Source organism: Pelophylax lessonae (assembly GCF_965119305.1).
Source record: "Pelophylax lessonae genome assembly, chromosome: 3".
In the NCBI taxonomy this organism is placed as follows: domain Eukaryota; kingdom Metazoa; phylum Chordata; class Amphibia; order Anura; family Ranidae; genus Pelophylax; species Pelophylax lessonae.
Window position 1 is genome coordinate 313,100,766 of NC_138770.1, and position 18,133 is coordinate 313,118,898.

An 18,133-nucleotide genomic window follows, 5' to 3' on the forward strand; every position below is an offset into this window, starting at 1 on the left:
CTGTTACCAATGTACAGCTACGGCACGACTTTCTGGAAAGCAGAACTGACGCTAACCTAAGCAAACTTTATTTGTACTAACAGTACAGGGTACGTGTTTAGAAACCACGTGTGCTTCTCTCACTATGCCGCCATCTTGCCGCCTCTATTGACCACATGGTACATTCGCCCAAAATGGCTACAACCCCAGCTGCATTCCGCTTCCTGATAGGCCAGTGTTAGCCTCGTTCTGTGATTGGTGCGCTCTTTGCGTTCCACAGCACCTTATCAGCGCACTATTGGTCGCTCCCTCGGACATGCGCAGAATAGCACTCAGAGGCATTGATGACGCCATCCCTCTCGGCACTCTCGCATTGGCTAGCCGCTGACACGTGATAGGCAATCTTTATTAGCGCCTTCTCTAGCGATCGCCTTCCAGTCGGTTTCTTGTCACAGGCCCGTTACGTCCTCTAGAAGCGGAGCAGATCCACGTGACATTCCATCCAGCGGACCCGCACACCGGCTGCCGACATGGTTAAGTTAGCGAAGGTAATATCTTAATGTAAAGGAGCTGCGTCTGCTCTCCACATATTCTACATTTTCTTAATTTTTTTTTTTATTTAAATATTGAATGGGCACATGTACAATTATCTAGCACGCCAGCTTATGTGTGATGTGTAATAGATTGGTAAGGTGAGGGTAAACAGCGAGTGGCGGCCTGGCTTGGTGCTGCAGAGTACGGCAAGCCCGGGGCTGTACGCAGGCGCGGAGATCAGTGGTTGACGTCATGCGGATTCCCTGATTATTATTTTTTTTTTTTTTGGGCGGTCAGTGAGGGGTCCGGAGGGCTCGCTGTACTTCCAGGGGGAGGGCGGTATGGATAGGGCCTTGTTCGCTGTGGGGAGAATAGAACTCTCATACAATGTTAAGCCCCCGTGTGGTAGGTGTGCGGCTCTTTACCGGCGCCATTTTGTTTTCCCGCGAGCCGAGTGTGAGAGAAGCTCGCGCCTCACTTCCGCTCCCCACGCTCGCTGGTGAACCCGCGTGGCGGCTGCACGTGGTCTTGGGGCGGCCTGTTTGCAACACGTGGCTTCCTCCTCCCGAGGGTGGCCCACTGCTCCCGTTCTGCTGGCCCTTATTAATGGAGGGCTTTCTACGTAGAATATTAAAGGGGGCGGGTAAAACGTGCAATACATTCATAACTCTACCATCACATCAGGCTTCCCCCCCACCATTCCCTATGTAGGTAGGGCACTGCAAGCCCAGATATTTTCTTCTACTTTGTTTCCATGTATACTTTTTTTTTGCTAGGAAATTTGAACATTCAAACAAGTTTTATAGCAGAGGCTCTAGAAAATAGTTTTGCTTTTTTTTCTTTTGAGGTCATTGTATTTACACAGCGTTTTTTTTTTCCAAAATATATTTTGGAAAATATAGATGTCACGCCGAGTAGATACCAAACAGGTCATGCTTTAAAATTGCCCCCGCAGCAGCGATGGACAGCATGAATTTTACTATCCAAGCCTTTAGATCCTGTTCACACCTGAGTGTATTTCAGCTCGTAAAACGCTCATCTCTGAAGTCTTAAAACACCCAACAAGCAAAATCTCATTCATTTCAATGGCCCCTGTTCACGTATAAGAGTATTGTCCCCTGAAGCTCAAATTACATGAGCTTTTTCAGCAGATTCGAAGCGTTTTTGTCAATGCCTGCTTCCAAAAAACGCCTGAAAACTATATACGCTCAGGTGTGAATGAAGCCTTACAGGTTACCACTTTATACCTAATGAGGAACATCCACTGCTAGAATTACGGCCCATGATTGAACATTTGGGGACAATCGCTGTTTGCTTGTGCACAAGACTGAGGCATGCACTTGCCTTTGGACGGGCCACTTGTACTTTTTTTGCCACTTTTGATACCACAAGGAATGTAAACCTCATTGTGAACAGGTACTGTTTTTGGAGAGATCTGGAGTCAGTAGGACCACCAAATCCTTCCTATGCACTTGAAAGTATTCAAAACACTAGGATCAGTGTTTTTGAATAGTTTTGAATTAAAAAAATGGCAAAATTGACATCCAGGTAAACCGGAAGTGATGTCATCACTACTGGGTTATTATAGCGAAACCCCGTTCAAAGTGGATTCTGATAGTAGCTTGGGTCTCCTGGTGGGGCAGGGGGGGGGGGGGGTGTCCCCTCCCTCTGCTTGTAATAGAAATCGAGTGGCTAGTTAGTTGCTTTTACAAGAGAGCAGATTGTTAGCTTTAAACAATATCAGGGATGCATGCATTACCCTGGTACAACTGCTTAAATGACGTAGTAGGTACATGATTTGATGGCAAGTGGTTAAAGTAATAGTGTGAATTGATGTCTAACCTCATGTCACTATATACCTCATGTCACTATATATGTGGGTCCCTCCTCTAAGACCGGCTTTACACTGCAGCACAGAGGTTTGGTTGCAGCGTGGGTATATCCGCAGTTAGCACACTGTTTTAGATGCAGTCCCATAGATTTTCTGTTAGGTTGTGTGTGGGTTTGTTTTCTGAAAATGTACCAAAAGTCCCTCATGCCACACCTTTAGTATGCTTTCAGTAAACACATGACCCCCTTAGGGCTTCAAAAGCCACATACACATGCCCTGCAGCGTAAAACCTTTCTTTTCCCAGTGGGCTGAATGGAAAAAAACCTTACAGGTCCCCATACTAACACTAGCGTATAAGATGTGAGATCCCTGGCTTTCTCAGAATCCAGAGATAGCCAGGTAATGTTACCCTTTTCTAAGTGAGTGTGCCAGCAGCCTGGCTACAAGGTAATGTATTACTGTTTTTTCCTAAAGCAGAATTCCAGAAATTGCTTTTTACAAGCTTGGCTCGCTGTATGTATCAATATCTGATATTTGGAGGGCCACTGGGAATGCTGAAAATCAATGTAGTAGTTTGCACTACTACAATGATTGCCGTCATCTTTGGAGTCATGCTCCACTGTCTCCCCCTCTGCCCACTGAGCAGAGGGGAAGCTTGCCTGGCACTGCCACCATTTAGAAGATGCCTATAACCTGTCTATTGCACCAGCTTGGTGTCACTACCATTTCTGTAGGTATTGGCTCTCATTCTCCCCCTGTAACTTTTGGTTCTCATTCGGTAACCAAATTTTATATGCGGAGCATTATGGCACAGCAGAGCCTTATGAAACGGACCTGTAAACACGGTTTTGAATTCTTTCATGCTTCTGTGCCACAATTGTTGGAAAAAGATGCAAGAGGCACTAAGGTGGGGGGACGGGCATGATGGGGAACTCTAAGTCTTGGTTCACACTTGTGCGGTGCGGGAAGGCTGCGAATTCGCAGCCTGTTCCCGCATCACACCCGCACATCTGGCAGTTCACACTGCCATATGCGATACGCAGGGGGTGTCAATTAAATGTTAACGACACCCCTAGTTTGATCGCATATCGCAGTGCGATCTGACAGTTCGCACAGGTTCGAATCGCACAAGTGTGAACCACTGTGCGATCCGATCCTGATGCGGCTGAGAAAAAGGGTCATGTGCGCATTTGGTGTGGATACAGTGCAAATTCAGCCATACAAAGTGTATGGCTGAATTCGCATCCACACATCAGATCGCATGTAATGAAGGAGCAGTGCTCTCTGAATTGCATGCGATCGCCGCAGCCGCAATAATGTGAACCGGCCCTAAGACTAGTTCTCCACCAGGTCTGCTTCCCTTTTGATTAGTAGTGGGTGGATTCCATAGCTGTTAACACAGCCCAATAGTGTCTATAAAATTTGCCCACTGCAGTCTATCAATCATAAGGAAGGCAGACCTGATGAACTAGTCTCTCAGCATCCCTGTCAGGCTTCGCTCACTTTAAGTTCACTCTAGAATCATTGGTTGCTAGAATGCTTGCAACCTAGCAAAACAAAATAAAAGTTTACGTCAAACTTTCATTGAACATCCTTTCTTTGAATGAAAAAAAGTGAGGCACTTGAGTGACCTTTTTTTTTTTTTTTTTTTAATTTATTGCAGGGAGCTAAAGCACAAGGAAAACCTAAGAAGGCACCTCCTCCCAAAGAAGTAGAAGACAGTGAGGAAGACGAAGAAATGGAAGAGGAAAGCAGCGAAGAAGAGGTAACCTAATTCTGCAATAAAGACTTCGCATAGGCTACTTAATGGTGCAATATTGTCCATTTGATTAACTTAAAGTAGAATTCCAGTTTTCATTTCACTGTCACAAGCTGGCCTGAACTATTCCAATACATTACAGAAGTATGTTTCTGAAAGTGCTACAATGTGCTGTAGTAACATTAGCCGCATGCATTAGGTGGCACTGCTTTCTGTCAACTCCCCATCTGCTACCAGAATTGAGGAGTGGAACTTAAGACCTGTCAGTTTCTTGGTCTTCTGCTGTGGTTCCATCCACTAGTCTTTGCATGTCTTGTGAAATGGAGGCTGGCAGAGGGAACAAAAGTGCACAGCTGGGCACCAGGAATTTAGTATGCCTGGAAGTAAGGATGCATAAAACTACATACAGCTGTAGCTCTCCAAGTAAGCATTAGAATTCCCTGCGCAACTTTTTGTTTTCTAATGACCAATGCCTTGGGGACCATTAAGCTGTGCGTCTGAAAAGGCAATCCAATGTGGATCCCTTTCAGAGGCATTTGACAGAATCGTTATCTCCTTCCTGCCTGTTAATCTTTGAAATCCTGCAGCACGATTGCAGTGTAATACACAAATGTACACATGAAATAAATGCTGAGGGAACAGCAGTTATGCAGTGTCTTGTCTAAATAACACTGCAGTCCAACAGGCATCAGTTTGACCACACTGTCCAGTGTAATTTGTAATCCAGCAGACCTGGTCCTTCTCTTCATTGTCTGTGTGAGGTTGCTTGAGTGGGAGAGCAGGTCGAGTGTTTCCTCTAAGAAAGTCATCTAATACATCTTTAACCACTTAAGGACCGCCCACCGCAGTTCTACTGCGGCAGGAAGCCCCTCCTGCACGAACAGACGTAGCCCTAAATTGGTCGCGCGCCTGCTGCTAGGGGGCAAGCATGCGGCGGTGCGCTCCTGCCCCCACTGGGCAGCGGGGACTCCAATGGCCACCCGCGGTCGCTCCCCGCTGAGAGAGAATGATCAGCTGTTGTAAACGCAGCTGACCGTTCTTCTCTCTGGAATGATCAGCGTGCCTGTAATCCTTCTATATAGGATCACAGGTCTCTGTGATTTCAAAAGCCCATCCCAATGCCCCACCGTTAGAAACACTCCCCTAGGCTTACATTTAACCCCTTGATCACCTACTGTTAACCCCTTCCCTGCCAATGTCATTAATGGGCCCCATGTTCACAGGGTGTTTTTGCAGCTGCTGTTAAAAGCATCAAGACGTTTTTTTTTTTTCTTTTTTTGCAGCTTAAAAACGCCCCTCCATGTTCTATGGCCTCATGCACACACAGGGCTTTTAGGAGCTCCAAGTGGCATAGGCGTTTTTGAGCTGCAAAAAAAACCCAGGACCAGTGCGTTCTGGAGCTGCAGCTGCAAGCTGTAAAAAACGTGTGATGCTGCTAATGGCTGATTAACGTTGCTTATACAGCGTTAAGTCACGTTATACGTTTTTTTTGAAAATCAATGGTTCCATATGGGAGCCCATTGATTTGAATGTAAGTCGCATCACAAGTCTGATCAGGATGATCCGACTTGTGGTGCGACTTGCGCTCTGAGAATCTTGAGGGGCAACTCCACGCCAAAATGGGAAAAACCTTCGGGTCTGGTATAGATTTTGAGGTGAGCCCCACGCTGAAAAAAGTCTAACCGACAACATTGGCTGGTGGTTGTGGGGGGGTCTGCGGGCAGAGGGGCTTATCGGAATCTGGAAGCCCCCTTTAACAGGGGGGTCCCCCGGACCCCCTCCCTATGGGTATGGGGTACGTTGTACCCCTACCCATTCATCCCTCCCAATGGGTATGGGGTACGTTGTACCCTTGCCCATTCACCCCATAAAAGGCAGTGTATGTAAATGAAAGGAGACGATTTGAAAAGTTCATTAAAAATATTCATTCTGATCCGACTTGCGATGCACTTTCCATTCAAATCAATAGAAAAACCGCTGCTAAAAGCAACGTGGCCAAACGTGCAGTAACACCAATAGAAAAAGCTAGTAAAAGCATGGTTTTTACAGCTGCTTTTTCCTGGCGTTAGAAGTGGCTCTGCAGCTCATTTTTTCTGATGCCCTGTGTGCATGGTGACTTACAATAACAGCGCATATTTTTAGCACTGATTACTGTAGTAATGTCACTGGTCCCCCAAAAGTGTAAAATGTCAGTTCGGTCTGTCCGCCACAATGTCGCAGCCTCGCTAAAAAACGCAGATCGCTGCCATTACTAGTAAAAGAAAATGACAACTCCCCTAGTTTGTAGACGCGATAATTTTTGCGCAAACCAATTGAACATGCTTATTGCGATTTTATTATTTTTTTACCAAAAAATGTGTAGCAGGAAACAAATTGCCCTAAAATGATGATAAAATTAGATTTTTAACTTTTTTGGAGGGGGGGATGTTGTATAGCAGAATGTGAAAAACTGTTTTTTTTTTTTTTTTTTCCCAGAATTGTTTTGTTTAAAGTGCAAAAAATAAAAATCGCAGAGGTGATCAAATACCACCAAAAGAAAGCTCTGTTAGTGGGGGGGGGAAGGGACATCAATTTTACTGGTTACAGCATCGCACGACCGTGCAGTTTTCCGTTAAAGTAACGCAGTGCCGCTTCTCAAAAAATGGCCTGGTCATAAGGGGGGGGGGGCAAATCCTTCCGGTTTAGAATTGGTTAAGCAAATATCTGTTAAGAAAAAAAAGCGCAGGACTATTAAAAAGGCATGAGACTTCAGATGCGTTTAAGCTTATTGAAAATATAAACATAGTTTGGGACTGTTGCTCATAGTAACCATATTAATTTGATCCAGTGATCCAAAATTCATGTTTGCTTTTTTTCCCCTTGCATCAAGTGCATATACATTGTGTCCCTGATCAATTACTCTCCTCTATAGGTGCCAGTGAAGAATACACCAGCCAAGAAAGCAGCCACTCCAGCTAAGGCAACTCCAGGGAAGAAAGCTGCCACTCCAGCTAAGCCTGTAGCCACACCAGGAAAGAAAGCTACTCCAGCAGTAGCAAAGAATGGAAAACGTGCAAAGCAGCAAGAGAGTGAAGATGAGGAAGACAGCGGTATGTTTATTTTATAAGTTTGCATTTTAATAAGGCTATATAGGAGTCTTGCAATTAATGAATGTAACATTGTGATCCTTAAATCTAGCCCCCCCCCCCTCCCCCCACTACTTTCGTATATGCAATACCTTTTTAATATCGGAGCATCAGTGGTTGAAAGACTTGTACAAGGATATGATTACACTGCATGTGTTGATGTCATTTTAAGATGGTGGTTGCGTTATAGATGAAGAAGAGTCTGAAGAGGAAACGGAACCAGTTGCCAAGAAACCTGCTGCCAAAAAACCTGTAGCAAAGAAAGAAGAATCTGAGGAGGAAGATGACGATGATGATGAGGAAGATGGTATGCTAAATGTGGACTCTAGTGTGTTAATGAATAATATGGTATGATTAGTCAAAGCACTGGCACACATGATGAAAATTTTGGGACTTAATACAGAATAAGTCTTCATGTTGATATCTTCAGCTGATGTGCTGTTTTTTGCCTGTACAGTGTATTTGCTTTGTTTAATGTTGCTAGATGGTGTAACTGAAATTGGTGTGGTGTATTAATGGCATGATGAAATTCTTTAGATGAATCTGAAGAAGAGCAAAAACCTGTTGCCAAGAAAGCTCCTGCCAAAAAGCCTCAAGTTAAGAAACCTGCAAAGGAGTCTGAAGATGAGGGTAAGCTGCCTTCTGTCTTGTGAATTGTTGGCACAAATGATGAACAATTTTGGGACTTAATACTGATCCTTGATGATGGTTGTTTGCTGATGTGCCATGTGTTTTAAAACGCCAGTTATCAGTTTAACATAAAGGGTTTTTTTTTTTTTATGTTGAGGGGGATAAAATCTTGTCTGTCACTATTGTGGAGATTAAAAATGTTGCCACTGGAACAGGAGTAGAGGGGAGGTTTTCCAGTGGGGGGCACTTTTCCTGACACAACTGTCTAGGATATCATTCTGTAAAGAGATTCCCCCCCAAAATGCACTGGGCTCTACTTTACTGCACTGATCTGTTCTGTTTGACATCCATTAATTTAAAAAAAAAAATAAACTTTTGTTACATTATGCACATTTGAAACTTTAGACTCCGAAGAAGCTGAAGAAGCAATGGAAGTGCCACTAGCTGTTACGAAGGGGAAAAAAGCTGCTCCTGCCAAAAAGGAGGAATCGGATGATGATGAGGATGATGATGATGAGGAGGAGGAGGATGATGATGATGACGAAGAGGAGGAAGATGAAGATGATGATGAAAGTATGTTATCTAGTTAGTTGCATATTGTATAACCTATAGTGGTTTCCTCTGCTAACTTCTGCTCTTTTCAGAGGTCACAAAAGACTCGGCAAAGCGCAAAAAAGAAATGCCCAAGAATAAAGCTGCTCCTGAAGCAAAGAAGCAGAAGACTGAAGGTGGAAATGAAGGTACTTGGTTTCATAAGAGCACTTCATAGTTCAGCTCTGGCAAGAAAAAAAGCTAAGGGCTCTTTCACACGGGCGGTCCGATCAGATCCGCCTGTCAGTTTTTTAGGCGGATCTGATCGGATCCTCCATGCAGCTCTATGGGGCAGCGGGTGTCAGCGGAGGTCACCTCCGCTGACACCCGCTGCCATCCGCATCCGATCCTGTGCTGAAATCTGGACGGATGGAAACCCTATTTTTCCATCCGTTCAGTAATCGGAGCAGAGCGGATCTGATGAGAGCGGACAAGCGGTCTGCTCTCCTCCTATCCCCCATAGAGGGCAGCGGGTGCTGAGACACCTCCCTCTCCGCTCTGCAAGCGGAGACGGAGCTGTCATCCGCCCGGCTCAGCGGGGATCGCGGATCGATCCCTGCTGAGCAACACGGATCCGCCTGCGGAGGCGGACCGTGTGAAAGAGCCCTAACTGAGCACAGTCGCATTAGCTTCAACAGTCTGCAGGGTTGACATTGGGGCTTTAATGCCCCCATATGAGGACTAAATTTAAAGCGGAGTTCCACCCATTTTAATAAGTTGAGATGTATGCAATCCCCTTTAAAAATGCTTTTACCATTGTAAACTATAGATAATATATATATTTTTGTAAGGAAATACCTTTTTTCTTCATCCGAACTTCCGGGTCTGGCAGCCTATAGGCGATTCGCATGGGCTAGTGGCGTCATGTATCCCAGCAGCCCTTGCAAATCGTCTAGTGATGAAATCTTGCATTATATTCCGACTGGCACCAGCTGTACTCGGTGGAATCCAGGGTGGAGAAGGATTTAGAGGTTCTGGTAGATAGACTAATAGCATGCAATGTCAAGCTGCAGCTTTCAAAGCCCGCAGAATATTAGCATGCATAAGGAAGGGGGATATATTCCAGAGACAAAGCTATATCCTACCACTTTATAAAACCCTGGTCCACCCACACCTAGAGTATTCTGTCTAGTTCTGGTTGCCAAACCTCAGAAGGGTTGTGCTGGAACTGGAGAGTCCAAAGAAAGGTCTTCCAATCCCCTAAACTAATTGGGGGATTGGAGGACCTTAATTACGAGGAGTGATTACAAGCGCTTAATTCTCCTTGGAGAGGAGATGCCTGAAAGGCGACATGATGGCAATTTACAAATGCCTCAATGGTGATCCTTACATAGGTAAACTAGTCTCAAGGAGTGCAAGAGGACTTGTGGCCACACAATGAGATTAGAGGAGAGGCGGTTTAACCTTAAGCTGCGCAAGGGGTTCTTCACTGTAAGGGCGGTGAGAAGGTGGAACACTCTTCCACAATTGGTGGTAGCTGCGGGGGGAGTAGGCTACTTTTAAGACTATTGAAAGTGCATCTCACAGATCACAACATTCAGTGTTATGGGAAATGATTAGGCCACTGACACCTGTACAGGTTGAACTGGGTAGACTGATGTCTTCAATCTCAACTAATCAAACCTGATGTAATGACACCTTTATTATATACCTTTCCTACAGACTGTCAAATACACTAATTTGGGTTATTTTCGCCTGTATTTATGAAAAGATTATTTTGCAAAATGTTATAACAGACACATTTTTTTGATCTATTTACCAAAACCCAGTGGTGATTAAATACCAATGGAGGAAAGCTCTATTTGTGAAAGGATTTTCATGTGGGTACAGTGTTGCATGACTGCGCAGTCATACAATGTGTGACCGCACTAAAAGCTGAAATTTGGCTTGCTGGGGGGGGTGGTGTAAAAGTGTCTGGTATATGGGGCGGGTGCAAAGATGCACTCCTCTGGCTGCAGCTGTCCCTGCCTTCTCCAGGACCAAGAACTGAGCGATCACATGACTGCTTAGGTCTGCTCTGAGCAGCAAGTGGTAAGTCTGTCGCTGATTTCTGCTCGGCTCTTCCAGCGCTTACAGAAATGCTGGGTAGGGAGCAGAAGCAGCTGACTTGGGTGCTCAGTGGCACTCAGAGGATGAATCCACTGCCGGTCAACCTTCTGGGTGGGTAAAGATCATGTTGGTGAATTGCATCCAGAGACTGGAGTGGCTGACATCAGCCAACAGCGTACTTAAACCCGCTGTTGCCGATTTCTGGGTCACAAGTACAAAAATAGGTGCACTCCTGTAACCCACTTAATATCCTTTACTGCCGTATAAGCTACTATTTTAGCTTTTGATTGGTCTGCCGTTGCCATGGTACGTTCAGTAATGACACCACCCATTTGATGGCTTTGACAGTTTGAAAGCCCAAGCAACTGTGATGGTTATTCATGGCATGCTCTGAATGCAACTTATGGGAAGCTGTAAGTTTTATCTCTGCTTTAACTGGTGGTGAAGGAGTCCTTTATGTCTCTAGGATTGATAAACAAATTCATATTTTATAGGCAAATCCTTCGAAGGGTTTGCCATCATTTTGAAGTTCTGTATGCTATATTTGCTAATGTGTGTTTGATATTTCTGGTTTAAATTTGTTTTTGTTTTTTTTACTCCTTTGCTAGGATTGTCAGTATTTGTTGCAAATCTGAATTCTTCAAAAGATTACGATGAACTTAAAGATGCTCTGAGGGAGTTTTTTTCTAAGAAGAACTTACCAGTGCAGGATGTACGGATTGGAGCCTCCAAGTAAGTATTTGTTGAGGTAATGTTCTAAATAGGCACCCTGTGCTGCAGCTCCTTTACTGTTCTATCTGTACTGCAGGAGGTTTGGCTATGTGGAGTTTGCTACTGCAGAGGAAGTGGAAAAGGCACTGAAATTAAATGGAAAGAAGGTTCTTGGTTTTGAGATTAAAGTAGAGAAGGCCAACACTCCTGCTGAGAAATCAAAAAATGCAGAGAACAAAAAAGGTAAGTTTGTCCTCTTCCCATGTAGTACTTTGAATTCCGTTGGCTGGTCTACATTTTATGTCTAATTGTAGATTGAAGTCTATATTTAGCCTAACCGCAAGCAGGAATAGGTGCTTTTTTGTATCCCTTTGATCCTAATTGACTTGTTTACAAAGGGTTTAACAAGCCCTGCTGCTAAAGTCAATTTCTCACTTTGTGTACCCTTTATCGAGAGCCTCTTAACTGGGGGTCTAAAAGATGTTTGTAGCCTGGCTGTTTTGCAGACACTGACACCAATGCTTAGTCACCAGTTTTGAAAGTGCAGATTGGGGAAGGCTAATGTTTAGTCATATTCATATCTGCATCCTTATTCTAACAATAGTTTCAGTTTACCGCTGAAATGTTTCCTAAGTAAGGTCTTCCATACTAAAAACCTTTAATTTGAGATGAGCATGCAAAGGATGACAATAGTAGCCACATTGCGGTGCATGTTCCATACAAATACAGGCATGATGTGTTATGAGTTAGCCTTTAACAAAAAAAACTATTCTGTGAAAGCATTGGAAAAACGTGTTGCTTAGAGATTTGCAAAGCCTAGTCTGCAGTAAAAATTGAGATTTTTAAAGCTGGGCTGGCCCTAAACTAAATATCTGGGTTAGTAGTTCTGGAGCTGCTTATTTTCCCTGATGGGTGGTCTAAATATTTTTATTTTTAAATTAAAAATATTTTAATGCTTAAATGAAAGGGTGATTTTATGTTCCACTTCATAAGACTTTTTTTTTTTTTTTTTAAATCTTAGAGAGAGATGCACGAACTCTGTTTGTTAAGAACATCCCCTATAACACGACTTCAGATGAGTTGCAAGAGATTTTTGATAATGCCAAAGAAATCCGTCTTCCAACTGCAAAAGATGGTACCAGTAAAGGGTAAGTTGATTCATACTGTCTTATTATTCCTGCCAGCAATCGAGTTTTTGATAAGGAATTGCTAATTTTCACTTTATTGAATTGGACAGCCTGTTCATTACTGCCAGTGCATTGTAACAGACTGAGAAATGCACATGACTTCTGTAAAAACAGTGCACTACAAAACACAGCATATGCATTGTACTCTGCAGTGTGTAGGTACCTTACAGCTATTGTAACAGTACATTGGGACACAAATCTGAATGAGACTTTTCAGTAGTACAATGATCTTTTGAAGTTAGTATTTTCCTGAATACTTCTATATCCAGCAATTGAATGAGTTTTCTTTACCCAGCAATTGAATGGGTTTTCTTTAAGTGACTATCCTCTTAACTAATCTCAAGATACTGACTTCTTTCTAAAGGAAGCCCCCCAGGCTTGCTTTTGGCTATACAGTTTAATGTTCCGAGTGTTTATTAATAGGGATCGACCCATTATCGGCAAAGCGTATATATCGAGGGCCGATCTGCACTTTCCCTGATATATTGGAATCTGTCCCTGAGGTTACTGATATTTCGGGAAAGTGCTGTACCGGAGTGATGCCTGCAGGTAAAGGCATCACCCCGGTACCTGCGTCCATAGCTGACGGTCGGCTGTCGTTACAAGGAGTGGGAGGAGACGTTTCTATTGGCTGCAATATTACACTGGTGAAGGACTTTGGGATTGTTGGAAGTGCCGTAAATGCAGGCAACTCAAGACCTACACCAGCTTTATTTAAATTTTTGGGAGAATCGATTGGGTTTCTGATCATCACTGTCTTTCTGAAATTCTATCATATACAGTAAAAGTAATAGAAACTGGTTTCCTGTGAATATTGTAAAAAAGCAAGGGGTGATGCCAAACAGGTCTCTAATGGTGACTATATTGCCTAAATGGTTTAGTTTTTATAATTTTAACCGTTCCAAAGGCTATTTGTCAACCTTTCACTGTAAACCTCTGGAGTGCTTAAAGGAAAGAAGGGAAAAGTTTGTTGGCCTGTTGGTTCAAGTCAAATGTCGTTTTTTTTTTTTTTTTTTTTGCTGCAGTGCAGAACATGGTTTTCATGCATGAACTTCCATTAAAACTCTGAACCCTTGTACAGCATGTAGGTTAATGTACTGTTTAGTGTAGGATCTGGTTTATAAAGGCACTCCGTTGCCAGGTCTGTGGCTTAAAGCCAGATTCAGATGCATTTTTTTTTTTTTTTTTCCCCCTGTGACTTGCGAACACACCTACATTTTAATTGTGTTAACTTTCCTGTTGCCTATTGTCACATCGAGACTATTGGTCACATGTTTACATTCTTTCTGGGTGTGAATGATCAGCCTTGTATATGCAAATAAAACAAACCAATAACCAGATGCATTGCATGTGCTTAATTTGTGTATGCCTTTTAGGATTGCCTATGTGGAATTTAACACTGAAGCTGAGGCTGATAAAGCTATTGAAGAAAAACAAGGTGCAGAGGTTGAAGGCCGCTCTATCTTCATAGATTACACCGGAGAAAAAAGTCAAAATTCTGGAAGCAGAAGAGCACCAGGAGGTTTGTGGCATATAAAATGTAGTAGTGGTCTATTAAAATAAATTCTAAAACCTAACACGTCTATAATTTCAAGCTTAAGGTGAAAAATTGCCTGGTCAGAAGCACCCTAAACAATTTTATTATCTTACACTTGTTCACATTTGAGTTTTAGACCTAATAGTTTAAGGCTGGAAATGATGACAGTTTACTCAGAATTATTATGGTGAAATAACCTTTTATAAGATAGTCAAGTTCTGATCCAGCTGTTCATATTGGATATATAGACTAAGTGTTGTATACATTTTTAGTGCTGCTACGTAAACTTCCTACTTGAGTTTCTGTAGCCATGGATGTAACATGTAATGGTCTGTCTTTTAGGCGAGTCAAAGATACTTGTTGTGAACAACCTATCATATAATGCCACTGAAGACAGTTTGCAAGAAGTTTTTGAAAAGGCAACTTCTATTAGGATACCACAGAATAATCAGGGCCGACCAAAAGGGTATGTATACTAGTATTAAGTGTGTGGTGTTTTTTTTTTTTTTTTTTTTTTTTTTTTTAAATAGTAATGTTGCAGGGTTTTCACGCATTTTTATGTGAATAGGTACACTTGCTATGAAACCATTTAAATGTAAAAAATGAAAAGGTATTTTCAATATGCTAACAATTATAACTATTTTTACACTTGCAGGTTTGCCTTTATAGAATTCCCTTCTGTAGAAGATGCAAAGGAGGCATTGGAGTCCAGTAATAATACAGAGATTGAAGGAAGAACGATAAGACTGGAGTACAGCCAGTCAGGAGGATCACAAGGTGGGGATAATGTTGCGTGACACTACTTTTCAGAGTTGCAAATTTAAGCTGGAAATGATGATGACTGTATCTGATTACTCTTGATGAAAAAAATGTTATCTAGATAGTCAAGTACTGATCCAGCATTACCCAAAAAGTGACCACAGAAGGATCAGGTGGGATGGTCCAGAGTCTGCCCTTAAAACTTTTTTTTTTATTGGGCTGTTTAAATGCAGCTAATGTTTTGTTTTGAATCTTGCCGTGTGAACCTTTTTCAATTCTTCCTTGGGAATTACAACTGGAAAACTTCCCAGTGGTGTGCTATTCATCTGTTGGTGGTTTTACTAGTGTGGACTTGTCTTTGGGTAGTCATTCCCTTGGCATTCTTGTTCTGGTCTGAACATTTATTACATTGTGGCCTCCCCTGGGTAATTAGAGGTCCCCCTGTCTTAATCTTGTTCAGATTCAGGTGTTGGTCCTTATGGTTAGACAGCTCCTAGTTCTAGTTTGGATTTGTCATTGGCTGCTGCCAACTCAGTTGGACTGCTTTCGGATATCTGATCTTAGCGGAAATATTCTTGAAGCTGTCATTTCTATCACACATTAAGGGACCCAGGAATGCAGTCTTAAATTTTTTTTTTTTCTTTTCCCCCCCAGCTGCTAGAAGCTAAATGGTGTTCTATGTGTCTTTGCACACAACTTGAGGCTATTAGCATTTTGAGTTTCGGCATCAAGAAGCAGAAAAATGTTTTTTGGAGTTTTTCCAGCAGAAAAAACACTGGATGCTACCAGAAGCTGGAGAAAAAAATGCTATTAGCATTTTTTTTTCTAGTTTTTCATAAGCTCAAAAAAAAGTGTGCATGGAGCATTAGTCTTGAATACACTTTAACAAAACCGATATTTGGGATCGGGGGGGGGGGGGGGTGAAGAGATGTTTTGAATAAAACTGGCAAATAGGTTTGTTTTTAATGATTTACTCTGCACTTCAAATTACTATTTATTTTTTTATGCCATAGGAGGGTCTAATCAGTCAAAGACACTTTTTGTTAGAGGACTTTCTGAAGACACAACTGAAGAAACCTTAAAAGAGGCTTTTGATGGTTCTGTAAATGCTAGAATAGTAACCGATCGAGACACTGGAGCTTCAAAGGGGTGAGTGCTAAATCCTAAGTCGTAGCTGCTAGCAGAAATGTGACGCCTGCCTGCGTACAAGATCTTACTCTTATGGGTTTTGTATACCTTCTCTTTGAGCTCTACCCTGCCAGCTTCCTGTGGCAGTGATTGGATTCGCAAGAGAAGGATAGAAAGTGCACTCTTAGCCTAAAGTTGCCCCTCAAATGAGGAGTGAATGGCTTCTGTGCAACAAGAGGAACATTTTTAAGCTGTTTTTTTAATGAAAGTTGGTATCCTAGCTTTATCTTTGACATGTAAGTCCAAAGACATGCTTTTGACATTGACTTCAAAGTGTGCAGTGCTGCTCTTATGTTTTTATATAGTTCTCCACACATTAATTTTATATAGTTCTCCACACATTAATTTTATATAGTTCTCCACACATTAATTTTATATAGTTCTCCACACATTAATTTTATATAGTTCTCCACACATTAATTTTATATAGTTCTCCACACATTAACTGAGGTAAAGCAGATGCCAAAAAACCTGTTAATTGGTAGCCACTTGGTTTAGAGTGGTTTCTGGGCAAAAATAAAAATATTTGCCATAAATCTCCAACACATGCACATTTCGCTTTAAAAACATTTGCAGTAAATCTCTGCAACACATGCACATTTCGCTTTAAAAACTGCTACAAGTATCCTAACCATAACATAAGGGGGAGCTGTTAGGCAATATCCAGCAAAAATTCAGATGTTTTTATTGGGGGGGGGGGGGGGGGCGGGACCTAAAATTGATTCTAGTAGAAGTTGGTTTACTGGATTTTTCCAATTCTGTATATGCAAACTTCTTTATTTTGCACTAATAAAAAAAAAGTACTTTTCAGATAAACCATTACACTACTCATTGATAAAAGTCTGATTTATTCACTTTCTACATTTCGCATATTTCAGTTATCTGGTTATGTTAATACATACATCGTGCTGAATTTTCTTCACTTGAATGTTATATCCTGTATTTGTATATGCAAACCTTGTTAAACACAAGGTTTGGCAGTAGAGGTAAATCCTTTCTATGTGTAGCTTTGTGATTATTGCGCACGGTTTAATTTTCTTACCTGTTTTTTTTCTTCTTCTCTCGAACAGATTTGGCTTTGTAGATTTCTCCTCTTCTGAAGATGCCAAAGCTGCTAAGGATGCAATGGAGGATGGGGAGATAGATGGAAACAAAGTTACTCTAGATTTTGCAAAGCCTAAAGGTGAAGGTGGCAGAGGAGGTGGCCGTGGTGGTTTTGGTGGCAGAGGAGGTGGCCGTGGTGGTTTTGGTGGCAGAGGAGGTGGCCGTGGTGGTTTTGGTGGCAGAGGAGGTGGTCGTGGTGGTTTTGGAGGCAGAGGAGGTGGCGGACGTGGAGGTTTTAGAGGTAAGATGGGCATAAATTATTTCTAGTTGGTCTGAAACCGTAATGCAGTTGTAAGCTGTATATGTATGTCTTTTTTTCTTTCCCCTCTTAATCCCTTTTACTGTTTTTTTTTATTTTTTAGGTAGAGGAGGTGGAGGATTCAGAGGTGGAAACCAAGGGCAAGGAAAGAAAATCAAATTTGATGACTGAAGAGTTTTTTTTTTTTGTTTTTTTTTATTCTTGTCTCCTTCAAATTTCAAGCCATCTCCCTTAACTGAAAGGACTCTGAGAGCTGAAGGGGGCAATGAAATCCCCCCTCAACATATCATCTAGCTATGGCAGAGCCTTCTATGTGGACATTCCAGTTTGGAGACATACCTTTTTCCTGTTAACATCTGGACACAAGTCATTTCATGGAAGATGTGTGACTGCTTGACTGTCCTTACAGACTTTTTTTTAAAGAAGTGTGTGTGAGAGAAGAAACAATGTCCTGAAGTTTGTCTGTTTTACTCACTGTACAATTTTTTTCCTACAAATCCTGTAGTATTTTGCTATAAATGCAGAATGTTAATGGTTTGTGCTTCAGCCGCTGTCTTCAGATTAAAGGACCTCATCTGGTTACATAATTTTTTTTTTTTAAACCTATTTTAAATGTAAGGTCTGCAATGCAGCACCTGCAATTCTGACAAAACAATGTACTTGGCACTTAGAACTCTAGCCAGATCCTTGGTGTTCATAGTGGTGGTTCCCCTTAAGGGAGATTTCTTACTGCTTTTAGTATGGTGACACAACAGTAGGTACTTGTAAGCCTTTAAAGCCTAATCCCAGCTAGTTCCTGCTTACTTTTTGTTCCACTACACAACAGAGCAACTTCCCATGTCTTCTGGGCTCCCTGCACCTTGGACTCCCTATTCCAATTGGAGACCCTG

At 42.2% G+C, this 18,133-nt stretch overlaps 1 protein-coding gene across 1 annotated transcript; it reads left to right on the forward strand.

Annotated features, from left to right (window-relative positions):
* The first annotated feature begins 366 nt into the window (after positions 1–366).
* On the forward strand, positions 367–17,830 carry NCL (nucleolin). Its single transcript, XM_082249901.1, has 16 exons — positions 367–527; positions 4,008–4,109; positions 7,015–7,192; positions 7,419–7,535; positions 7,766–7,858; positions 8,264–8,431; positions 8,503–8,598; positions 11,107–11,230; positions 11,307–11,452; positions 12,231–12,357; positions 13,773–13,918; positions 14,276–14,399; positions 14,589–14,710; positions 15,706–15,841; positions 16,951–17,225; positions 17,347–17,830. The coding sequence occupies exons 1-16, from the start codon at positions 510–512 to the stop codon at positions 17,412–17,414; spliced, it is 2,040 nt and encodes a 679-aa protein (XP_082106027.1). The 5' UTR covers positions 367–509; the 3' UTR covers positions 17,415–17,830.
* Positions 17,831–18,133: the final 303 nt, after the last annotated feature.